This window comes from Triturus cristatus, chromosome 12 (genome assembly GCF_964204655.1).
Source record: "Triturus cristatus chromosome 12, aTriCri1.1, whole genome shotgun sequence".
Taxonomy (NCBI): Eukaryota; Metazoa; Chordata; class Amphibia; order Caudata; family Salamandridae; genus Triturus; species Triturus cristatus.
Genome location: NC_140595.1, coordinates 579,871,205 through 579,896,802, shown reverse-complemented (window position 1 = coordinate 579,896,802; position 25,598 = coordinate 579,871,205). Strand labels below are relative to the sequence as shown.

The following is a 25,598-nucleotide window of genomic DNA, read 5'->3' as shown; positions in this document are numbered from 1 at the left end:
CCCGTCAATTAAGATCTAGCGGGATGGGGCAGGTTAGTATACCTATCATTAGAGCAAGGATGGGTGGCTACACCTTGCGCTTCCTGGCGGCACAGGAGTGGAACAAACTCCTGTGGGGGCTCCGGCTGGAGGCTTCGGAGGCAGTTTTCCGCAAGGAGCTGAAAACGTATCTTTTTACCGTAGATTAGATCATTGTTGTCTTCTTCCTTTGAGGGGCTGTAAATCAAGTATTTTCTGTCAGAGGGCCGCTAGGCTGTACCGTAGCACGGGGACACACTAGCCAAGTGTAACCAGGCGATTTGTAAACTTGTTTATTATTATTGTAAGGAAAGACATAGTGGTTTAATTGGTCTTATCCTTGTTGGATGGGGTGAATAGTATAATCAATTATATCACAAATTCCCTTGTGACGATTAAATAGATGGTTCAAGGGGTAATTTCTGACAGACACTACACAGGAGCAGTTTCGTAATGATTCCATTGTGGAGGATTTATTACAGTGGTCCTTTTTTTGGGTTAATGTGTATAATTTATAGCATGTGTGCTGTTAATTTAGCAAGATATAGCCTACTTGTATTGAGGGTGTTCTGCAGGAGTTTCATGGCTGTCGTGCTACAACTAAGCAGAAGTATGGTTGGGGTTCATCACTGAGCGTTTTAAATGTGGCTTCTTAAGGGTCACCCTCTGCCATCTGCAGGTAGGAAGGGAATTTGATTTGTATTCAGCATTGATGAGGTGGTTTGTTCCCCACTGCAAAGCACTAAGAAGATGAGGACATTTTTCTAGGATGTCCCAATATTTAATGTACTTCTTTTGTTTCTAGGTCGAATCCATGCAAAAAGAGAATCTGGCATGAAACTGATCTTTTATGATCTGCGGGGTGAAGGAGTAAAACTGCAAGTGATGGCAAATTCTAGGTAAATATAAAGAGGTCCTTATTTATGTGATTGTTGATGGGGAAAGATGCTCAGGCATGGTGTGGTGTAAACAATGACAAAGAAGGTTCTCCAAGGTTTAAGTGAAACCCAAACCTACACAACTGAACTGTTTAACGGCCAGAAGAGCTCTTTTCTGATGTTTGACCTATCTTGAGTTATTTTGGATGCTTAATGGATTGTAGTAGTAGTAATCTTTGATAGATTAATGAAAAAAAAAATTACAATATAAATTAAGTACAGTGAATGAATAAAATGCATTAAAATTATAAAAATATCCTTGACATATAAGCAAAGGAGGGATATCGAAGTTCAATGTCCCGGCTAATCGGTAGAGTCCTTCTTTGCATAAATGAGCAAGAGACCTACTAAAGCAGAAAGTGTGGATTGTGTCTTCCTTTGGTTGACTGACCAACCTGCAGGGAGCTTCTTATTCTGCCCTTAGCCAAGGTGCTGCGGGCGCGTAAGTGGGGAGGGCACCAAGGCGATGTTTTAGGGATGTTCCCTTGGTCCTGCTGCTAAAAGCAGAACCCAGGTATGGTTGTGGTTTTAGGAGTATGTGCTATTCAGTACCATCCATGCTTGGGCGTGGTTCTTGAGAGAGGCCCCATCCTCTGTGATGAAAGTAGTTTTGACATTTTGCTAGTTCTCCTTCGAACGACTCAAGTGGCCTTTCTGACCATAGTTGAGTTAGTTCAAGCAGGCCAATTGAGATATTTTTCAGCCGCTGAGTGGGGTTTATTGATCTCCAGCCAGATGTTGTAATTTATGGTGTTCTTTTCAGTGGACTGGAGCCTGTAGAACATTATGGTGAATGCTGCACATCTAGCTTTTAACTGCCTAAACCAAAATCTATCCCGATTAGGGTGGCTGAGGTATATCTAGGGAGATGGGAAATTTCCCTGGAGATTCTGGTGACTGTTGTGTCCAGCGTAGATGAGGCAGATTGACTTTGCTGCCTTACGCCAGAGTTGGGGACTATCTTCAGCGTTGCAATTTCTAAAATAGGGCTGTACGATGGCCTAGTCAGGTTCCTAAAAGGTGCCCTGAAGCGTGCTGCCAATGAACCTATTTTCTTTTTAGATCCTCTCCGTGCGGCTTAAAGTTTCCTTTGTTGTCGAATGTGAGTTTGAGATGTTTATAATTGGTGACTTCGACCTTGGTGAAACCAAGGAACCAGCTCATTTTGCTGCTTGTTCTTCTGGAACTGTTTATGATTTTGGTTTTCTTGGTGTTGATTGTTAGACCGTTTCTTAGTGAATAGTTGTGGGTGGCGTTCAGAAGGCGCTGCATCCCCACCTTAGTCTGGCTTATCAGCACCAAGTCATCAGCATTAAGCAAGTTTTAGAGGCAAATAGTGCCAGCTTCGGGGCCTGAGAGCTAACCCAAACCGGAGATGATGAAAGGTCCGTCAGGAATAGTATAAACAGCGCAACCCTGCTTGAACCCACGAGATGTTGGAATAACCCTGGAGAGGTTAGCCCCACTTCCCAGCTTTACTGTGACCCAGGTATCCGTATATAGGTTTTCAGTTGCTCTTCGAAGCACTGGCAGTACATCCCAGTTCTTTAGTTTGCTCCAAAGCAGATTTCGGGTGACAGTCTAAGGCCACTTTCTATCAATATAGCATAGATAGATAAGTTGTTTTTGAAGCATCAAGCAGAAGGGTCAATGGCATGACGTTTGTCAGAACCCCTTTTTTTGTGTGAACCCCTTCTGATTGATCGGGATGATTGAGGTTGCGTTAGCTCAGTTAAGGAGCTGTTCCAGTAAATTGCCTGCATAATACTTCACCTTAGTGAAGGCTATCAATCTCTGGTTTTGGGGGTTTGACTTGTTGCCACCCTTAAAGATAGCTGAGATGATGGACACTCTCCAGGAATTGTGGCTACTGATAGGACGCGGGTGAATAATAGGGCCATGTGCCCTGCACATTTGCCTGGGTTAGTCTTATAAATTGCCTGGGGGATTCTGTTCGGGCCAGGAGCACCTGTGATTCCAGGTAGTTGCAGTGGGTGGAATAAAAAAACATAGCGACTGAAAAATCACCTTAGTAATGACCATTTAGGGTCCTTAGACCCAGGTTTTCTAGTTTGCCGAGCAGGTTAAGGCCCTTTTGATTCCTCCTTCCCTGCTTTGTTTGCGCCTGTACTGGGATGTACCATTCGCGCGCCTGTGCATTGGTGATCTCACTCATTGGTGAGGAGCCTAGTAAGTGAGTATTGAAGTTGCGTGTGACTATGATTGAGGAGTACGGGTGGGATGCCCCTACGCTAAGGAGAGGCGATTACATAACAACGGGGTGTACCCAATTACAGTTGGAAATGGGCCAATATTGATACATATAACAAAAATCTAACCGGTTAATGAAATCTAAGAGGCACACAATTACGAAAGAATTCCCGACAATGAAAGCAAAGATAAACCAGGTTGAACTTTGTCAATACAATGTTTATATACACAAGCTTCCAAGCTAGTCTTCTCAATTATGTTAGACAGGTCATCTTTTAATCTTGTAAATAGTGTATATTCTGTATATTTCTGAATGTCCACCATCCACAATTCCTTCACCTCCCAAGCACTTTTTTGAGCATTTTTGTCACTTCATCACTATGGAGCAACCTTTGTAACATTGGATCTCAATTGAAGCATTTTGACTAATACTTGTGTATATAAACCTTGTATTGACGATCAAGTTCCTACTCTAAGGAGGGTATCGCACAGCTTCTTCAAAGTTTCTGCGTGATCTTTGCGGTTTGGCGGTACGTAGAGGTTTACTATAGTCACTGTGTTGCCTGTGCTAGCTGCTCACCCTGTCTGGGGGTTATGCCTTGTGTATGTATATTTCTTTTTCCTTTGCAAACACATTTTGCTTTTACTCCTTCTTTTCATTTTTTTTCCCACGTAGTTTTAGTCTTGAGATGTTGGGGTCCAAGTTTTCCAGCAGTTTTCCTGTACTGAATATTCTTGTAGAAGTAATAGTTGTTGCTTTTAAATGTATAGTTTGATTTACCTGATAAACTACCACTACAAATCTCTAACATCATGGGACTGCCAACACCACACATTGTACTTTCTGTATCTGCTCAGCTCCTACTCTGATTTGTTTTTCTGGCTTCCTGAAATAGGTGGTCCCTCTGTACTTTCTGCATTTTACACTTAAGAACATGTCACACTTGTGCTACGTTGGAGCTGAAAGTTCATAACATTAGACTAACACTTGATTACTGTTTTTTTTTCGTCTTTGTTTCAGTTGTCTTCAAAATATTTTCTGTTGTTATTTTGTGGCATGATCGATTAAAATGTGAGATTTTTTTGATCCAGAAATTCTCCGTTTTATGGTGCTTGCCTCATTTGGACTGTTTCTTTCCCCTGTTGTGAATTTATATGACCAAAAGTATCATAGCATCCTCCAGAATAAGCCCATTTAGATTATTTAGCTTCTTATAAAAGGGGCTCTTCTATATTTAGCTTCTTATAAAAGGGGCTCTTCTATCTTAATCCATCTGAAGATTTGGCCTCCAGAATTAGGGTCAATAATCTAGGCAGGATGGCAGTAATGCTTAGTGTAGTATCACAACCTTCTTTTGGAAAAAAAAAATGTTTTATACTTATTCACAAGCGTCCGAGTATGTCGCCCATTCTCTTGGCAGCTGTGTCACACATCTTACCCATTCTTAAGTCATCTTCTGTAACCTCCAAGGCACTGTTTTTTAAAGTCTAGCCCCCTGTTATGTTCATGCCCCCACCGTACAAGTGCCTTAAGTGCATAGTGAAACAGCATTCCTTTACAGTGGGAAAGTAAAACTCTCTCCTTTTAGCACCAACATACACACAAACACTGGTTATTTGGTATTCAGAAAACGTATATGGGTTTTTATGGTTTCAAACTATTTGTTTTAGTCACCCACAAGGCAAGAGTTTCTGAAATCTCTGCTCCTTTTTTTCATTGAGCGGTGCCTAGTGGCATTTGGAGGTCAGTGCTCCTGCTTCAGGTACTTCACCTTTAAAAAAGGAAAAAGTATATGCCTGACCCTTAGTTGCAGATAGTTCTCTTGGTCAAAATCGTAGCCTAATTCCTGCCTGGAATGTCAGCAGGCAGTTTCTCTCGTCTGTGATGGTAATAAGACTATGCCTTAATGGTTCTTCACAGTGGCCTCCATGAAGCATCCCACGTGTTCACCAACGGTGAGCGAGGCAGAAGCAAATTAACTACATCACCACGAGGGGCATGTAAACATTTCATGGGCCTCGAAGTGACATGGGCCACTAAAGCGCAATGGTTAATTAACCTGATAATGGTACTATAGACTCTCCACTTACTGGAGTACTAAATTAGCCAAACCATTTCATTACATTGACCATCAAGAAATGTCTAGATCTTAGACACTGGATGGGGGTAGAACCGTCTTCAGAATGGGTCATATGCTATTAGGCTAGTCTACACTTTTCTGTGTCATTTCAGCCTGGTATTCCCAGCGAAAACCGCCAACTCTTCCACCAGTAAGAATTAAATTGCTCCATCAATGGAATCTCCAAACAAAGAGCATTGTCCTTCAGACGTTGCTGGCTAAGGTCCTAAAAGACAAAGTGTGGAGGTAGTTCCCTTCAGGACTGAAGTACACTGGTGTATTCAGATTTCAGAACCTGCCCAGGCCAATGCATGGTAGAACATGTGGAGTGTTGCTGGTGACTGCACACAGAATCCAGGCTGTACCATTCTCAATGGTAAACTTGTCTGTATATTCTGCTGCAGTTCTGGTGGGTAGTGCTGCCCCTTATTTAGATTAGTCTTAAAGTAGGCAGGACCTGGTCATGGGAGTCTTCTTAAGTCAGTGGCTGCACAGCTCGGTTAAGCAGATTTAGTAAAACCATGAAACTGTTGATTTGCCCCTGGGATTCATGAAGAGAAAAACAAGTTATTTTTCCATCACAGGAATTACAAGTCGGCGGAAGAGTTTGCTGCAATCAACAACAAACTTCGGAGAGGAGATATTGTAGGTGTCCGAGGAAACCCAGGAAAGACCAAAAAAGGTGAACTGAGCATCATACCTATCGAGATGACACTGCTGTCACCGTGTCTACACATGCTGCCTCACCTTCACTTTGGGCTAAAGGACAAGGTAATGGCATATAATAATGATGAACGTGAAATCTTATTCTTATGTATGTTATCATTGAGACCTCAAGTTAGCAGTTTTTATAGTATAAATGTCAGCCTCTTCTGGTCCTCTTTTTTTAGTTATTTAGTTAGACTGTGAGTGTACTTCAAATGATCTTAACTCAACATGTAGAGTGAATGAGGCACACACTATGACAAGGAAGATTATACCTGTAGTGTATTGACCTAAATATCAAGGAACAAAGCTGTGTAAATAATAATTTTCTTTCAATCCAGGAAACTCGATTCCGTCAGCGATACCTGGATTTGATTATCAATGATCATGTGCGGCAGAAATTCATTATCCGAGCAAAAATGATCACCTACCTACGTCGCTTTATGGATGACCTAGGATTCCTAGAGGTGAGTCCGCATATGAGATTAAATGAGAAGTGATCACGTCCTGATGAGATTCCAATATATCGGCTTTGTAAGATTGGACCTGCATGTCCTGTAGCTCATTCACACCCCTCCTTGTAATCCTTATTCTAACACTTACCCCCCCCGCACCACCACCACCTGCTTAACCTGTGACTCCTGTCATGTATTGGTTCTGAATCCTTCATTATGCTTGGTCTTTATTATCTGTTTTTATTGTGCTCTAAGAACTCATTGCACCTCCAGAATTTTTCATCTCTGGGATTTTGAGGCGGTTCGGAGTAGGATTTGTGCATAGTTGCTCACATCCGACCTATGCTCTTCAGAGATACAGCATAACATGGAGCATTTGGAATCTGTGATCCCCTTCTTGTTTTGAGTCCATGTCACACGTCTTGTATCATTACCAACAATGCTGCTGCATGTTTCCCTAGTCTTTACTTGCATGTGAAAGTCAATGGCCCAGGTATGTACAGGCTCTAAATATCTGTTAAATCCCAGTTGCAGACATATGCACAAAATTAATTGTAAAGTGGGTTGCATCACTCTTTACACTTTTTTCAGTGTATTGTGAAGCCTTTCCTTGAGGCCGTCAGCAGTCCATAGTTAATGAGCAGTATAGACTGAGGATAGTGATATTTCCCTCTGTTGTCTGAGGGTCACCAGTACTGTTGTACTTCATTTGGAAAACCAAGTTAACACCTTTTGTGTTGGTTTCTCTAAGTGTGGGAAAGTTTAACCAATTAAGGCTTGCTCTAGGACGTTTTAAAGGTTAGAAACTAAGGCACAGCATGATAACCTAAATCACGCTTATTAACTTCAATGCCCAGCCACTGATGCAGCTTCAAAGAGGAAAACCACTCTTATTTACAAGTAAATAAAAAGAGCAGTTAAAGATGTGATACGCATCAGAGACCAGAAGTTTTTAACAACCCATATGCTTTTATAGTATCCTGCCACAGGCACTAGATGTTCATAACATGACCTCTGTTATGCGATGGAGCTGAAGTCTATGCTGCCTTAGGGTGCCAGGAGTAGGTGTCCAGTTCAATGGCTCCCAAAGATCTGGTACCTAGTAGGGACTCAGTTGAAGTTTTTGGTCACCCGCAGGTCTGGCTAACCGATCTAGTAGGAGAGATCAGTGATAAACATGTCATAGTTGCTAAACTATATGGACCTGTCCTTCAAATGGCCAGTCATGGTCCATATTTTTGGGGGAGGGATACCCACATTACATTAAGACTACACTGCTTCTAGTAAGTTTGGATCAGATGTTAATCTGAAATGATCTATGGAACTGTATGAAGAAGATGGTTCATACAGTTGCAGCATCAAGGCAGGTAGCACAACCAAATAGATCGCTACCACACCTGGGTGCTGAAGGTTACAAATCTACAGTTTTACCTGGGCTAGAAAGGGGAATATGGGCCATGCTGAGTGCATAGCTTTTCTATCTGCAGTGCCCCCTACTGTTTTTTTGTGTTTATGGAGCCAACAAACACCCCACCTCTCCTTAAAGTTGGTTGCTAATCTTTACATGTACATGAGTAAGTGGTGGGGTCCACTTGTTCACACTGTGTATAGCTGCACAAGACGTTTGCGTTCCTACAGACTTCCCTTTTCTTGTGGTTGAGATGACAGACTGCAAGCTCTTGTGATCATAAGCTCCTCCCAGAAAACATAGCCTCGGATGAAGGCACTGTAGTTGGGGAGGATTCATTTTGTATGAACCCGTATCATCATTCCTAAGATCAGATGACGAACGTTATATTAAAAATATAAAGCACTTTTAGAGGACTCGTAGACGATCAAGATCACTGCGTGAAAAACATAGGGCACAATAGCACAACTTTTCCAAGCCATAGTAGATTTTTATTCTTAGAAGCATTAAACTTCCCAATCTACAATCCCTTGAACATTCAGTAATTACTGCCCATTTAAGATTGTCAAACTCTGCTTCTGTGGTCAACACTCCCCTCCAGCACCTTTTACCTTCACTGTTGAAAAAGGGAGTATTTATAAAACCCCAGGGCGAGCTCTGTACACATTTGACCCTGCGCATATAGGAAGAAAGTGTTCATTTAGGTCTACATAGACTAAAAACATCTACTAATTGTTAATATATGGTCACATATGTATGCCTCGGTACCAGAAAAAAGCAGAGGAAATCTAGCCTTAAATGTGTTTTAAGCTGTTTTCTGGTATAGTGGTGTGTATATATACATAGGCTTATGCTAACCATTAGTTAAAATATATATATATATATTTCAAAGGAACCGTAACGTCTTATTTAACTAAACGGAGGGACTTATTTTACCTGTCACTGGTGGGAGAGGTGGCCCTATTAATAGAGAGCTTACATATTATTCTAATGGTTAGCAAAACAGGCAAAAGGATGTGGCATGATACTTTCCATTTATGACATTTGTGTTTGGGCCCAAAATCTAGTGAAAGGCTAAAATGTAAAGACCAATAAAGTGAACAACATCTTGGGTTTATGTCTGACTTACGAGTGATTAACAAATGTGGCCAAGCCAGCGGAAAAATGGATGAAATACTGGAATTACTGTAGAAATTGCCCTGATGAAGTAGCACAATTACCAAATATTTGCTAAACATGTTGGCAACCTGGCATTGACTTTATTATGTCATTGTAGTGAGTTAGATTCCCCTTTCTGTCTAGAAAAAAAGTTTGGTAATTGACGACAGCTGTCAATAAAAATACTTAAGTCTTTGTTAGTTTCCCATTCCTTTGATATCATGTATCTTGAATGACTACATGAGGAGATCTCCTTTAGTAGTCCTTGGGTACTTCATTAAAACAAGCATTTGCAATGCAATAGGTCTCGCAATTACGTGAGTTTGAGCTATTGGCATTGTAAATAACAATGTATGTGTTGTGCTTTAAAACATAAATAAAAGGCTTTGTCATTTACAATGCCAATATCTTAAACTCGCGTAAATGCGAGACCTACTGCATTGCAAATGCTTGTTCTACTTCATCCCCCAGTGTTGGTAAACCCAAAAGGTGGGGCTTTAATGTGCCAAACATTTGTTATTGCAATGCGTGCAAATTGCAGTTTTGCATGCCTATATTTGTATACATTATCACATTAAAAGCAGAATGCTGTCGTCAATGCTTTTTTTAAATCTCGCAGCACTCTGTATGTTTGGATTTTAGAACACGTACTTAAAATATTTAAAAAGGAACTACAACTCCAGGAATACAACATGCAGTTGTCTAAACATCCAGAACTGGCTCAAGTTATCATGGGGCCACTCTGCAGCTCAGCGCGCATGCTCACCCACACACAAAAACGTTGTTCCTATGCCTAGCACAAGCTCTCACCTCACACGCCATACACCCCTCGTCTACACATCAAACAGATTCGCGCCTCTGGCTGCCCCTCCTGCAGCGCACAGTCTTTCGCACGCTATCGCCACAGGCACATTGCTCCCAGAGATTCACCACATGGTGCCGCCCCCACCCCCCCCCCCCCCCCCCTCCTCGCGCACACATCCTCTCTCTCTATTGCATTGCAAATGCATGTTAAGAAAGAGCAGTTTATGGCAATTGATTCATTTTTCAAGCCTAGCTCTAGGCGTAGTTGGGCCTGCAATGTATAGTTTGGCGATTTGTATACAGCCCGATATGTTTAGCAATAAGCAGGCCGAGCAGCGTTGCCACCTTTGTTCCTACCAATAGTTCGCAGCTATAAAAGATAGATGAGTAGCTTTCCTGCTATGGCCTTGTGGAGAGGCTCCAACATTTATTCTTGTAAGGATTTCGACAGGGTGTTACAGCCAAAAGTTAGGGAGGTAGCTTTTTGGATTTCATTTTATCCATGTGTGCAGAGAAAGTACCTCTTTTGTCGAAAGATATCCAGAAGTATCTGTATTTTGGTTCGACTGGTTATTTGATCCCTTCTTACCATCTAGGCACCAGGTCTTTTAGTTTTCTTGCTGAACTTCACCACTTTGGTTTTTTTAAAAAGAATTTCTAGTTTGTGCCACTCAGTGAAGATTGAGAGGGTGTCTAGGAGCCGTTGTAGGCTTGCAGGGGTCATAGCCAACAAACTTAGGTCACCTGCATATAACATGTGAGTAAGGCGGTGGTCTTGTTTGGAGGTCTCCTATTAATTCTCTTAGGGGCATATTATTAAGAAACGGCGTTAAAATTATCGCCGTTTTAGCGGCAGAAAACTGCCGCTAAAGCGGCGATAATGGGCTTGATAATACGCCCTTGAATTCCCATAGAAGCCCATGTTCTGGTGTCAACATGGGCTTCTATTGGAATTCTCTGCGGCATATTATCAAGCCCGTTATCGCCGCTTTAGCGGCAGGTCTGCCGCTAAAGCGGCGATAATGTTAACGCCGTGCTTGATCATATGCCCCTCAGTTTTTCGGCACACGTGGTTTTACCTCATACTTCTGAGTTTCATAGGTCAGGATGAGAAATAGGATGCAGGTTTGGTTTTATGGTATGCAGGTTTGGTTTTATCCCATGTTTTCCACCGCTCCGATCCAAGCTGTTTCCCCTGCATTTTTCTCGTAGTAATGCCTGGTTGAATTTGCAAGTAGGTAAAACCCAGACAAAATAGTCTGTTTGTGTCGGACTCAGGATTGACAATCATAGAATCTCTGGGAAACTTAGAAAGAGGAGCAATTTGTCTGTGACCATGGCACTGGGTGAAACCATTCAACATTTCCGGTTTTATTCCACTGAGAGATGAGCTGCAGCCATAGTTTGTCCTACTTAATTATTTTACAACCTCGTCAGTCACGAAGTCCACTCCTAATCGACTCTTCGCTTTGGGCTGCCGTCAGCATTTTATAATCTTCAAATGTGGTCATGCGCCATTTAATTATTCATCGATGTATAAAGTTCCAAAGTCCTTGCAGGTGTCCAAACGCTAGTAGGACCAGGTTTATACGGCTTTCTGGTTTATGTGTATGGCAGACGACTGGGGAAGTGTGTTCCACTTAATACGTGTATTTTTTAAATATAAATTATGCATACTTCACAAATAAACGATTTCGCTATTTTTCCTACCCTTAATTCACCTTTGACATATTCTTAAAACCATGTCCTGCTGTGTTTATTATGAGAATGGTTGTGTTGCTTTGCCCGCTACTAAAAGGATTGTGTGATTGAGATTTTAGGAAAGAGAAAGCAAGACAAGCATTTACAATGCAATGGTCTCGGCAATATTATAGGTAGAGCTATTGGGATTGCTCATTATTTTTTTATCATTTTTGTATCCCTAAATAAATGGCATTGCCATTTCTATTGGCATTAGCTTTTTTTTTGCATATGTGATACCTATTGCATTAGCAGAGAGAGAGTGAGGTAGTGAGATAGAGAGAGAGAGTGAGGTATTGAAATAGAGAGTGAGTTAGTGAGAGAGAGTAAGGTAGATAGAGAGTGAGGTAGTGAGATAGAGAGTGAGGTAGATAGAGATGGTGTGCCATTTTATCAAATCTGCAGCATTCTGAAGTAAAGCGCAAGAAGAGACCAAGGGTCTGTAAATGTTATGCAAAGATTTGAGGATTTTGCAAAATTTGTGCTAGAGGTTAAGTCGTTAACGGTGGAACCAGGATATACTAGGCATGACCAAACCTCGGAGGTCCAGGGCAATCCATTTAAACTCTACCTGCCTCAGAGCAACACCTTCCAAAATGGAGTAGCTATCCACCCTATTTTTAGTGCCAAACGGAAACTCGTCACTTACAACTCAATTTTTGAATGTATATTTTCATTTGCAAGACTGGATTTTTCCATTGTTGGTGCGGCATATTGTGTCTGTGCAAAGAATATTTTCAGAACGGCTATTGTATGCAAGTCCATCGCAAGGCAACTTGTGGAAATTAGTATGTTGCACACCTCACTGACAGTATGTCACCATAGTCACTAGCAAAACCTTGCTGTGCTCTGGTTTATACACTGCTGCCGCATGCCCCGTACCCGCCATGTTGTCAAATGAATATACTAAATGCAGTATTCACCAAAGAAGAGTTCAATGCTTGGTGCAAAGATTTGCAGAGGAGCTACAGAGCATGCAACATTCGGCCGGCACATTGCCAACCTGCCTTATATGTATTTAGCTATGCAGCACATTAGCCTGGGTGCTGAAACATCTATTGTTCTTCAACATGGAGGGAAAGTAAGCACCAAACTGCGTGACATGCCAGGTATGGGAACACATGGAGAGAAATATTGCCTTTCAGCGGGAAATGGTATAGTACAAAGCTCTGTTTTTAATATAGAATTAGGCCTTCTGTTAAAATACAAGATTTAAAAAAAAAAAAATTATCTACGGGTGCTCGTGGGACAATTTCTATGGACCAATCCCCGTGTGGGCAGAAGGACATGGAGGAGGTAGGTAGTATGGGTGGCAGGCAGTGTGTGGAAAGCTGGACACAGCAGACCTTAATAGCACTTAGCATGAATTAATGTACCTCATGACAGGATCCAGAGAGGCGTGCGAATCAACATCTCCAAGTTTTAGTGAGAAATGCTCTTTCCCCTTGTGTTCGCCAATACAAAGCACAATATGCTCTGAATTTTTCACCCTGAAGATGGGGGGCAAAAACGGAGAGCCCGATAGGGACCTACCTGCTAGTTAGAACTGCCGGTGCTGAGCACAGCAGGACCCGGCCCACTTAAATTACTGATGCTTTCTCCTAAAAAGATGAATAACCAGTGCATTGTACCTCCACATGAACATCTTCTGTCCATGATTCTGCTGTTTTCATTATGACAGATTGCCATTTTCATTTTCTGCTCTGTGTTTAGCAGTAATCCTTAACCCCTAATAAATTAGCTTCATTGTTCACATTTCAGTTCTGATTGGCACTGTTTAGAGACCTAATCGATTACTGGCAACAGAAGGACAACAATCACTGATCACCGTGGACAAACTTATTTACAATGCGCCATCTGCCATGGACTACTGAATCTCTGTTGTTTATCTTCCGTTCGACGTTTTGTTGAGAACAACTTTGGGATGTGGAAGCACCTAACGCTCCGATGCAGCCTGGCTTTGTGATGGAGAATAGGATGAGCTGTTTGTTTTGTTTTTATTTATTTCTATTCCATTTTAAAGGTGTGGTACTCTGGCGGGCATGCGAGCTTGCTACTTCTCTTCCATAATGGCTCGGACTAGACCAGAAACAAGTTTTATCACACTTTGTTGATTTGTGAAGGCTCAACAAACAGCAAAACAAATACTTTCTGAATGTGCATTTTCTTTCTGTGGCATGAGGCACAAAGAAATTGATGGAATCTGCATTGCTCGTACTCAAGGAAGCAGTAATTACAGTGTGGCTAGTTAGAGCAGCAGGTGGGGTGGGGGGGGGGGGAGAGTAGTGCTTTAGAATCTCACAACAGTCAGTGCTGTGCCAGGTGCAGCAGGTCAAGGTGGTCCCCTGGCACTTGAACGCCACAGGGCTGTAGGTGGGTGAGTAGGAATACGACGGCTGCCTGGCTAATACCAGGGATCTCTACAGGGGTTGGGACTCTTTTTGCGAACGATGGCAGTAATTTAATTCCTGTGTTCAGTTCTGACATTCTGTGAAAAAGGACAGTGAAGTCCCCGTCCAAGTACATCACCACCGCCAAATCACACCGTTCAACTGGCAAGCCTCCGTAGGAGATATTTAGACAAAAACTGTAACTTCCAGCCACTGCTGTTTATACAGTGCTGCAATGCATTTCATATTACAATGATGGGAGGAACATGAAAACAAAACTTCACATACAACAATCAACATACATAACCGCATGACTGCTAATTTTAAGGTGGCGACTGAGACGAATGCATTATTGTGACACCTGAGCATGAACAGCAATTTATAGCTCTTGGGCCTTCATAATTTTTATTTTTTGTTGTTGCATATTTATATAGCGCGAACTCGACCCGAAGGTATTGGAGCGCTGAACATGAGCACCGTATATACTTTACACATTCAGGCACGGGAGATTAAGTGATTTGCCCAGAATCACAGGATGTGGACGCGACCTCGAGACTCGAACCCTGGTTTCCAGCACCAAAGTCGACAGTTTAGCCGACGGACCACATCCTCTCCCCAAATTATTTTAAAACATTACCACTGTGATGAGGAGCAGGACAGTGATGGCACGGCCCTCCTTCTCGGCGCCTACTGGTTACGAGGGTGGTTCAGAGCAGGACAGGGTACAAGGCGGCTGGACTTGAAGCAGAGTCCCCGCCGGTCAAGCCTTTTTGCAAGCAATTCAATAGAAAGGTTAACCATGGGTTGCAGCAATGCCGATTGTTTTACTTCCAACTATGTAGTTTATTATGGCTGTGAGCTCTGTTGAAATTTGTAAAACAGAAGATTTTATTACAGATCCATGGTTTTGTTTCTTGCTTGCATTTATATCAGTTTCCACTAAAGCGTCCTTTAATCACACTGTCCTGACAAGGAACGGGTCCTTATCAGTTATTGGCGATAAAAGCATGCCTTTTGCAAGTTCACCAGGCTTGTATTTTATTGCAAGTGGGGCAATCTGCATCTGCCGTTAGCCCACCTGGTGCGTGATAAAACTTGCTGATGAGCCAAAGAACCGGACTCGGCGTATGCTGTGACACTGGATACACCCGTCGCAGCCCGGAGCAGTACAGGGACCACCCGCTCCCTTCAACATCATTAGTTCAGTGAAAGTTTATTTTACCCTGTCGATACTTTCTAAAGTGAGACAAACACTTGATGGCGTCAGCGCAAAAGAGACCCCCCAACAGAGTTCCGGCGACACGAAGCAGCAGGGAGCCGATAGCACAACCTTCCCTTGCACCAACAAGAGGGGCTATGATATCACCCGCAACCCCCACCTCAACAAAGTAAATCGGCAAGGAGGGCTGGGAGCAGGGCTGAGGAGAAAAGACAGCTGGGTACAGAGGAGGGAAGCAGTGGGAGCTTCATTAAAAGCCGCCTCAGACCAGATCTGTTTTGCGTGTGATGCAGTCTCCACAGATCAGCTCTGGTTACACAACAATGCAAATCGCTCGCACACACGGCAAGCGCAGTCCTGCCCAGGGGGAAAGCTGCTGCTACACGCGTCCCAGTGATGCTGATACAGACATACACTGGTGTGCAGGAAGTGTTATTCTCCGGCTCACGAGCTGTTTCAGAGTGGCACCGGCAGCTGCGCTTCCATCGGACACCTAAATGAGATGGGGTGGGGTGAGAGAGTAGGAATAGAACAGCCGCTACTGTTGAGGATTTGGGCGGGCACGAGCACCACCGGGAGTGCCTGGAGAGGAGCGGGGGTGCCACCAAGAAGTCACGGACTGCTGGGAGGGAGACGAACAAACAGGCAAAATGCCTTATCTATACGCACAACAGCAAGAAGATCCTCACGGCCAGAGAACAGCATAAAAATGGCGGATGGAAGAATCGAAACTTTTTCGGATTCGGGGGCGTGTTCCTGCTGTTCTAAAAGGGCGTGTCTAAAAAGTGGAAAGAACAGCAAGGAACACGCCCCCGAATCTGAAAAAGACGGAGCCTATTTGGAGGGACGGCTCTCTCCTCCAATGGCTGGCCTCCGTTTAGGAAGCCAGCCAATGGAGGAGAAGCAAAAAGAGAGGCGGGCTAAATAGCCACTCTAGAAAACATTAAATCTTCCGACTTCCGGTTCTGCCTTCGGCAGACCGGTAGTCCTCGACCTAAAAAAAGAGCGCTGAAGAGAGCAAGCAAAAGGGAGCCATAGTCCGAGAGAAAAACGTTGGGGGACAAGACGTAGAGATTAAACAAGCTGTCGCCATTGTGAGGGAAGTGGGATAAGGGAGGGAGGGGGTGGCAAATGGTGAGCAATTTCGCGGCCCCTTTGATGTTCTCATCAAAGTGGACGCGAAATGAGCTTTTGTAAAGGGGGGGGGGATTTGAAGGTGCAAACTAGTGCTTTCAGGCTGCCAAATGGTGCGCGCGCCCGGCGCACATGCACTGTATTTGGAGGCCTGAAAAGCACTAGTTTGCACTTCCAGATCCCCCTTTTACAAAAGCTCTCGCGAGAGCAGCGCTAAAGCGCTGGCTCCAGCGAGACCTAAAAATGCCTGGGTATTTGCTGGTGATTGGATTTACCCAGTGTTAGACTCTTTAGGGAAAGACCCTGTGTTGGAGAGAGCCCCAAAGGTAGGAGTGCTGGCAAATGTCTGTTTAGTGCTTCCTCTGATATTTTACCCTCTCAAAGTCTCTGAACTTTTCTGGAGTTGGGTTGCCTTGTTTACCAAACAGTGGTCAGGCGGGCTTTTCAATACTTACTACTAGAGCCTCAATATCCCTGTTTATACAGATTATATACAACAGCAAATTACTACGCTAAAAAGGCTTCTAGATGCAAGGTCTCACACTTTTCAGCAAGTCCGCTGTCAAACACTCATAAGTGGCAGCTTTATTTTTGCTCCTCTCAAAACTGATCAACTAGTTCATAATGCCCAGTGCATGTGCTTTCATAATTCTAATGTGGGCCAGGCAGCCTTGAATCTGGGATTGCGGAGTTACCATTGTCAAACCAAATTCTTTTTAAAGAGAAAGGCTCTTTCATTAATAGTGTTCAGAAAGAAACCATTTTCTTCATGGTTCTTGGAAGATCCATTCTGTGGAGAAACTTATAAAATCTCGTAAACCAGGTCACACCTTCTACTCTAAGAATTCCTCTTTATGCCTGAACTCACAACTGAGATATTAGCTTATAAGTATTGTATTCTAAACTTACCAATCTGAAGATTTCTTACCCAGGGCTATTGAGAGTACATGGCTGCAATAATTGTTCTGAGGCATGAGCGTTTTCAGTAGATTCCCTTGCCACCCCCTTTCCAGAATGAGGTACAAGCTCTTCTTGTTCCTTCTCCGAAATGATGATACCAAAATATTGATGGGGTATGCTGCCTTCAGTTGAGTTTCTTTGTTAAACAAAAGGGCTTTTAGGATTCTAACTCTGGCAGTGAGCATTTTCAGGCTTAATTCTAGTAAAAGGGGCACAGTTTAGAAACGAGGAAAATGGAATGGGAATCAGTTAAAAAAAAAATCTGCAGTTGGACTTTAATTTCTACCCAGTGCAGTTTCTTAGACGCATGATTTTTTCTAGAAATAGACTGTTCACTGTCAGTTTTATGCTTTTAAGATGTACATGTAAATATTCTGCACTTACCGCTACCCGTGAACCTGAAAAACCTGGGAAAGTTCGGTAGTAATCCTTCTTTTTTTTTTTTTTTTTTTTAATGTAGGTTTTATGTAAAGAGTTACTGTTATGAGCTACCTGCATTGATTTTCAAGTCTGTGGCCATGACCGGTCCAGGGTGTGGGTGGTGGTGGGGCACCTTATGTTTTTAGAGACATCTCCTTTATCAACTAAAGTTTGAAGTGTTTGGCTGTGATTTTTTCCAATTCTAATTGTCCTACCTGAACTTCAGATTGAAACTCCTATGATGAACATAATACCTGGGGGTGCTGTGGCCAAACCCTTCATCACCTACCACAATGAACTGGATATGAATCTGTACATGAGAATTGCACCTGAGCTGTATCACAAGGTAAGGAAACTGTATTTACTGCTGTTCAATAAAAATGCTTAAGAGAATGACCCTGTAGACTTGATCAGTTGGGGAAGTGGGAATTGCAAGTGTCAACATGATGTGGGTAAGGACACTGGTACACAGAGAAGGGCCTAGGACGACAATTGTTGACATTCCATGACTGTTAATGGCACAGTATGTTATTGAACTGAAACTGGGAAGGGGGAAGCTAACACAAGTAGTCTCGCTCTCCGAGATAAAATGAACACAGGAACCCCCAACTACCCATGGGAAGGACTAGTCTGTGTAATACATTTGTCAGTGTTTCTGAATAAAAACTGTGAGAGGAGGCTAGTGAAAACTGGGTTTGGTCATAGGAATGAAAGAGGAAAGGACCTCCTGTAAAAAGGTGAGTGTTTTGAGACCGAACAGTCATTATGACAATTGGTAAAAGTGGATACAAGGTCTTTGGTGGAGGCACTTGCATTTTTCCCTTTTTTGTGTGGATTGGGTGAGGACCATTACGTTTTATGGACAGCCATCTAGTGGATGATATGACTGTCTCGTCTCTTGGTGTTGATGGGTCATCATGGAATCTTTGGGGATACTTGCATTACCCCTTATTTGTTGGTGAATGATGGGGCTGCTTAAGATCTGCTTCTTCCTTATAGATGCTGGTAGTGGGAGGAATCGACAGAGTGTATGAAATTGGTCGTCAATTTAGAAATGAAGGCATTGACTTGACCCATAACCCGGAGTTCACAACTTGCGAGTTCTACATGGCATATGCAGATTACTACGACTTGATGGACCTCACAGAAAGACTGCTCTCAGGTATGTATACAGTGTTTGTCCTCCCTCTGTAGACTTCCTGCTCCTCACAGTGTGAAGCATCCCTTGTTCGTCCTTCTTGCCATGCCCTACTAATGATTCAAGAGGAGATGTGACCCTGCCTACCTTAGTGGCTACCTCTTGGATGCACTCACATCCATGTTGTAGTCTTTGAGTGAAAACTGTTCTTTGCTTTAGTTTCTGCTCCTAAGTGTACCTCTTTTGTGCTCTTGTCTCTCTCTGAGAGCGAGTCTCCTCCCTAATGGAGTCTTTTTTTCCATGAATGTACTTCCGACATTTATGTTGTCTTTGCTCCTCATGTGTACACTGTCCCTTTATATAGCCTGTCTCTCAGATACTCTCCTTTTTAGGTCTCACCTGTGGACAGTGATAATGCTGTGCTGTACGGGGTATTGTTTACAATAAAGAGCTTGGAGTCCGCCATTGCCTAGCATTTAGTAGCTTCATTGTCACTCCTATTTGCTGCCTTCTAATTAGCCAGCGAATGCCGGGCGTCACTTGGTTTTCTTTCTGGGGAGCATGGACCAAGCACAGATTGCTTCCTCTTGATTAGTGTCCTCTTAAAAGTATGACAGCAGGGCTGATAGGGTTGCGCAGCCCCCAACCTTGTTTTGCTTCTATCACAAAAGTACACTTTTGCTTCTGTGCTGGTCAAACAACAAGCAAGCCCCTCTGCTTGGTTGTGGGTGCCCAGACCCTGGAGATATGGAGCGCAGAATAATTGAGTACAGAGGCGGAGTGGGCTGCAATTAATTATTAATGACTTGTCGGGAGATGCCCTTTAAGACCCTGGTGATTCCAGTGTGGGAACTCTGCACAGTTTGCAAGACTATGCTTAGCCTGCATCTGTGGGATCTTGTGGCCATGTCCCGTGCTCCATGGTTTAAATTGCATGAATTTGTCATGTGCGCTGGGTGGGCTAGATCTGCACAACATCACTTGCTTGCAGACGGTACCGGCCCCCATAGGCTGCAATCTATTTGGCGGTGTCTTGCCTCTTGACTTGTAATTTGTCATGCCTCCGTTTCTATCAGCAGGCAGGAATTTTAATAGAATATGAAGCTTTTTGGGAGGAAGCCAGGGACATGAACTGTGTAGATTGTGTTGGATATCTGTATGACACCAGGGCTGCTGGTTATAGCCAAACAGCCTGCATACAAAAGGGATACATATGGTGTAACTGCTTCCCCTTTCGCATCGTGTTTTTTTGTTTGGAAATTTTTATAAAGTGCGAACTTGATCCCAAAGGTACTTGAGCACTATACATGAGCACTAGTTATATTACACAAAGTCTCATTTATTTTATAGTTGCGGAGAAATTAAGTGATTTGCCCAGAATAACAGTATGTTTAGCAGATCCTGAGTCTCAAACGTGCTTCCCCAAAATCCGCACCTGTAGCCGCAACGTCGCATCCTCTTGTGTACCTCGAGCCATCAGAGAAAGGGGCTGGTGCTCCCAGTACTGGAACATATTCTTCATGTCCCACTGTATGGTACCAATGTTCATTTTCAGCTACTCCTTCCACCAGCTTCTGCAGGATAGTCAAAGGTGAGGGAAAATCCCTGGCAATAGGGATATATATTGATTTCTGTCAGTTCACTCGCAGACTCTATGCTTTGCCATACATTTTAAGAATATCCAGCATTCTCGGCAGTGAGGTGTCTAGCTCCTGTTAATAGAGCAGCATGTCGTCTGTGTATAATGATACTGTCCCGGGCATCATTCCGTTCCCCTGAGCTGGGCATCCACGCAGACAAACTCTGCCAGGGTTTCTGTTAGAAGTGCAAATAGTAAGGATGAGAGGGAGCATCCTTGCCTGTTGCCCCTCTATATTGAAAAAGGAACTGATAATACACCATTAAACCTCGCCTGTGCCCACACCTTTGTATAGAGAGTTGCAGCATAACGTTGAAAGCGGGGGCCAAAATTAATTCTGGATAACACCTGATGCATAAAGGGCAAGCGGACCATGTCAAATGCTTTTTCTGAGTCGGGAGAAAGCAGTACCGGTGATCATGCAGCTCCTGCGTACTGGCAAGGATTACGTGCCCATGTCTAAGACGGTGCCAGTTGATTCTGTGTGGCATAAATCCATTCTGATCCTCCTGGATCACAGATCGTATTACTTTTATGCAGTCTAAGGGCCTACATTTTTGCTAGAGTTTTAGCCCCTATGATAAATAAGGATATCGGCCAGTAAACGGTGCAAAGTTCAGGGGATTTGGCTGGTTTAAGTAAGATTGTTATTACCGCCTTACGCAGATCATAAGACAGCAGTCGGTGCTCAAATGCCTCATTGAACATCACAGCTAGATGCAGGGCCAGTAAGGAGGCAAATTATTTTTTTAAATAAAACCATAAGTCGTTGAGGGCTGGGTTCTTTCCTGGTGCCATTTTTGCTACGGCTTCTCAAATTTCCTCCTCTGTGATCGGGCTGTCCAGTTCCGCCTTGTCAGCCATGGTCAACATGCGTAGAGGAAGGTCACTAATATTAGGGTTATGGGCCTCCTCCCGAGGTGTTGCCTATAATTATACAGTTCTTTACAGAAAGCAGCAACGTTTTCTGCTATCTCGAGGGGGTGGGTATGCAAAATGCTTTCTGCATCACGGAAACCTGATAAAATGCTCGAGCCATACTCCCTATTTGCCAACCAATAAAACATTTTCCCCACCTTGTCTGTCTGTCTGTTCATACAGTCTACTTTGTGAATACATACATCACGTCCATACCACGTCCAGGTGTTTTTATTTTAGCGCCAATCCGGCCTGGTGGAGTAGACGTTGTGCATTCTGCTCTTAGTGTTGATCGCTCTTTCTCTCACTCATGTTCTTCTCCGCCTGCAAAGCAGTGGTCTCCGACTTGCTTTAGGCAGCCTGCCACCACCAGTTTCTGAACCCCTGGGTCAAGAGCCCCTGCTCTCTGAGGCTCAGAAGCAAAGCCCATTCTGGGCAGAGGTGTCGCACCTCCTCGCTCAGGATGAGCACGGTGCTCAAGAGGGAAGCTTCAAAGGCCTTGCCGCCTCTGTAATGCGATTCTAGCCTCTGCGGCTAGCAGCAGATGGCAGCATTTGGTTCAAACACCCACTTTCAGTGGGAGAACCGGAGGGAAAACTTAGGAAGAATAGAGGGTGTGCCCCCCTTCGCCAACTCCACCGCTCGGGTGTTGGAGGCGAAATAAAGCACATTTTCAGTGCCCACCATCTTGAAGATGGTGGGACATAATCCAATCAGGGCTCGGGCTATGCCCCACTCCCACAGGAGGGTGGCATAATGGAAGGTGTAGACACCCCAGGTAAGGAACTCATTGGTCCCTACCCGTCACTCCCCTGTAACGCCCCTAAATATAGTATTTAAGCGGGAACCCCCAGACCCTGAAATCGGATTTCTGACGATCCAAGAAGAGCATTATGTGCGGTCCTGATGAAAGGGAGTGACTGAGATAAAGAAGTAAGTCATCTACGTGTAGTGAGATTCTGTCCTCAGTCGCTCTGGTCCTTTTAAAGACTGTGATCTCCTCATCCAGCTTCAAGACTTTATCCTGGGGTTCTATTGCAAGGGCCAAGAACAGAGAAGACAGTGGACAGAGCTGCTTAATTGAAAAGGATGGAGACAGATCACCTTTGAGGCAGACCCTTAGCCCGGTATATAATGAGATGCACATATGCACAGATTCTCGTTCCAAATCCACCATCTCCAGAACAGTAACCCGATATCCCATTGAATCAAAGGCTTTCTTGAAGTCCCTCAACCAAAGTGCCAGAGGGCCTTGCGGGGTCGAAGGATACTGGGGTGACAATAATGAAGGCGTCTGATTGGTGAAATGACTGGGCATACAGTTACTTTGGTCAGCATGAATTTGGTTTTCAGTGTGTCGGCAGGTGATTAGAGAATGCTTTTTCTAGAAGACTCGTCTTTATATTAGTTAATACAATATCCCAGTAAATGATGCTGTTGTACACCTGCAGTGTGTTAAGCAGCCTCTGGAGGCCAATCGGTGCTCAGTACAAAAGTATCAAATCGTCACCATCAGACATGCAACATGTCTGTTCTTGCCCAACTTTAGGGCATTCGTTATTGACCACATATAGGAGATCTAGTTAATCAGCCATATGTAGAATAAAACGGGTTTTAAATACACCACTGCTTTAAATCATTGGAGATAGCAACCCTGTGTGTAAATAACTTGGTTTTTGGAAATCGTAACCCTGACCCACGTTTGTGTAGTTCAACTGTTAATTGGAATAATGATGGATTTATATTCTATATTTTAAGTTTAACTCAAAGGGAGACTTATCAATTCAGTTCAATGTCTGTTCGAGACCAAGCTTGACTTTAGTTGCGAGCCAAATTATCAGTTGTTGAGCAGCTATTTCTAAAACCAGTTTGTATGAACTGAATTCAATGCTTGCTTGTTGCTCAAGATTTTGGCAAAAAATGTCAATGAGCATCCAATGGGGCAGTTAGCTGGTAACATTTCTGTTGATCAACTTGCCCTTTCTTATATATTGTCTGAAGGATAGATCCTTGCCATGGAGCTGGAATAACACCTGAGCTACAACACTGATAAAAGTTGTGAATCACTGGAATAATCTACATACTGTATCAATTGCAATACAGGTCCTGGTGCTGTAGAAAGACGAGGCAAGTTAATTGCATTGAACACTTCATCATAGAGAATCCAGTTATCACATTGTAACCAAGAATGCTGCTCAGCATAGTTCTTTGTGCCGGTTAGTTGCTTGTAAATCGAGTTTCATTGCCATGCCTCTTTAAGACTATGCCATAACCTATAAGACACCAACATTACTTGGCGTCATTACACTTTATTGCTTCAAACAGGCATTCCAATTTGATTCTACATTTGTTCTCTTCAGCACTCCTACTTTCTTGCGCTAGCATTTTAGAGCCCTAATTGCAACTCTTTTGCAATTAGACAAGTAACATTTTAACAAACCCCTCAAATTTCCTAACGGTCCATTTTTGTTTTCTACATTTGATTTCAATGTGTGTAGGCCTGTTGATTGGTCCTTCTTTCCTACATGCATTCCAACAGTGTGACATTTATATCCATGGTGGTTTCCGGTGCTTGGCACCGGCACTTATTTGTCAACTCCGGTACATATGACAGTCTTTCACATGGAGGCGCTATTTGTCTAAATTAAAGAGAAGCACAACAGTTGTTTATTAATTAAATAAACATTTAAAATGACTAATACCTCATGCCCAAGCCATTCTCCTAGCTTTGGGGTTCTGGAATAGTCTGAATTGTGACTCTTGTAGGAGTGTGATGGTTAGTAGTTGTGTTGGTGAGGTCATTGGCAGGGGTGGCATGGGCACTGTATGGTGCAATCTGCAGTGTCCTCCTGAGGAAGGTACTGGCACTTTTTGTTAGAAATTAAGCATTGATTATATCCCAATATGAATCGGGATATTACATTTATTGAAGTATCCCACGGTTTGATACTCCGTGTGTACTCTTGATTGTGCTTCAGTTTCTGCACTTGCTTAAATGTGGCCACATTTCCCATGAAAGGCCTCACCCTGCTACTCGTGGGGATGGTGTCCTTTCTGCAAGGTTCCTTGCCCATTTCTGGGCTGAAAATGAACGCTACCTCAGTGCCCCTACCCTTGGTAACCATTGAGGTGGAAATCTCCACACCCAGGGTGAGTTTCAAATTAGAACTACTGTGCAAAAAATGTGCAGCTGAAGCGCTTTAAAGTCTTGCACTCTTTAAAGTTCGATACTACTATGCATGTGTGTAAATGCACTTATCAATACTTTGTTACATCTGATGTGTAATCATTCTTGGTGTATGATTCCTACGAGTGTTTTTAGATTGGATTTCCAAGTGGAAGTGTTTAACATATACTTTTGAAAGTTGGAAGGTAAACACTTATTATTGTCTATGCAGTTGGAAGTATTTTTCTGAAATACAAACCAATGTCCTATTCTTGTGTCTCAGTCCTTCGCTTTGCATCTTTCAGATTCTGTGATTCTCTACCTCTTTTTCAGTATTTCTATGCTGGCATCTGACATAGTCAGTATTTTTTCCCCGTATTTCATTCTCTTTCACCCTCCGTTGCTTTCAGAAGGGCACTTCAAGCCCCGCCCATCTTTTTGATTCGCTGGCGTCATCCTCCATGCTAAACGCTGGCTCAAGATTGAAAAGGAGGCTTCTTAGTCTCTCCTTGTTACCGCCCTGTCCACTTTTGGCTCTGCCCACCCGAACTGATTCTTTCACTTGCGGTGTTACACTAGCCGGAACGCACTATATTTTTCTCTCAATGCCAACAGCTTGTTCTAGTTAGTTTTCACTTTTGTGCTTTTCGTTTCACGGCCGCGTTTGTTATGTTTTGCCATGTTAGCTTTCTGAACGTGATCCCCCGCTTCCCTTTCCCTCCCTCGCTCGCTTGCGACAGCAGCTGGAGCTAACGTCAATATCACATATAGAAATATCCGCTTACATACATATTGTCTCGTAGGTTGTAGTTTTCTTCTTTTATTTAACCACATGAGTAGTATTTTTCTAAAGGGTATGTGGACCCTAAATTTTGTCAGCGTTTGTTTGGTCCGCTATACTGAACGGATTACTCTGCGGATGAAACTGCTTGCAGCTGTACTGCCTGCTTCCAAGCAGTCGTGCCGTGGCAGCCCTCAGAGACCCGCCTCTTCACACGTTCACCCCAGTGAACGTGTGGACAAGCGGACCAGAGATGTCTGTCCAGCTGTCGACCTG

At 43.3% G+C, this 25,598-nt stretch overlaps 1 protein-coding gene across 2 annotated transcripts in view; it reads left to right on the top strand.

Annotated features, from left to right (window-relative positions):
* Positions 1 to 25,598, top strand: part of KARS1 (lysyl-tRNA synthetase 1) — a 65,171-nt gene that overhangs the window by 17,415 nt on the left and 22,158 nt on the right. For both annotated transcript variants that reach the window (XM_085639922.1, XM_085639921.1), the window contains 5 exons: positions 824 to 917; positions 5,872 to 6,058; positions 6,334 to 6,459; positions 17,907 to 18,026; positions 18,680 to 18,842. In XM_085639922.1, coding sequence (XP_085496048.1) covers positions 824 to 917; positions 5,872 to 6,058; positions 6,334 to 6,459; positions 17,907 to 18,026; positions 18,680 to 18,842 — 690 coding nt within the window. The remainder of the gene's footprint in view (positions 1 to 823; positions 918 to 5,871; positions 6,059 to 6,333; positions 6,460 to 17,906; positions 18,027 to 18,679; positions 18,843 to 25,598) is intronic.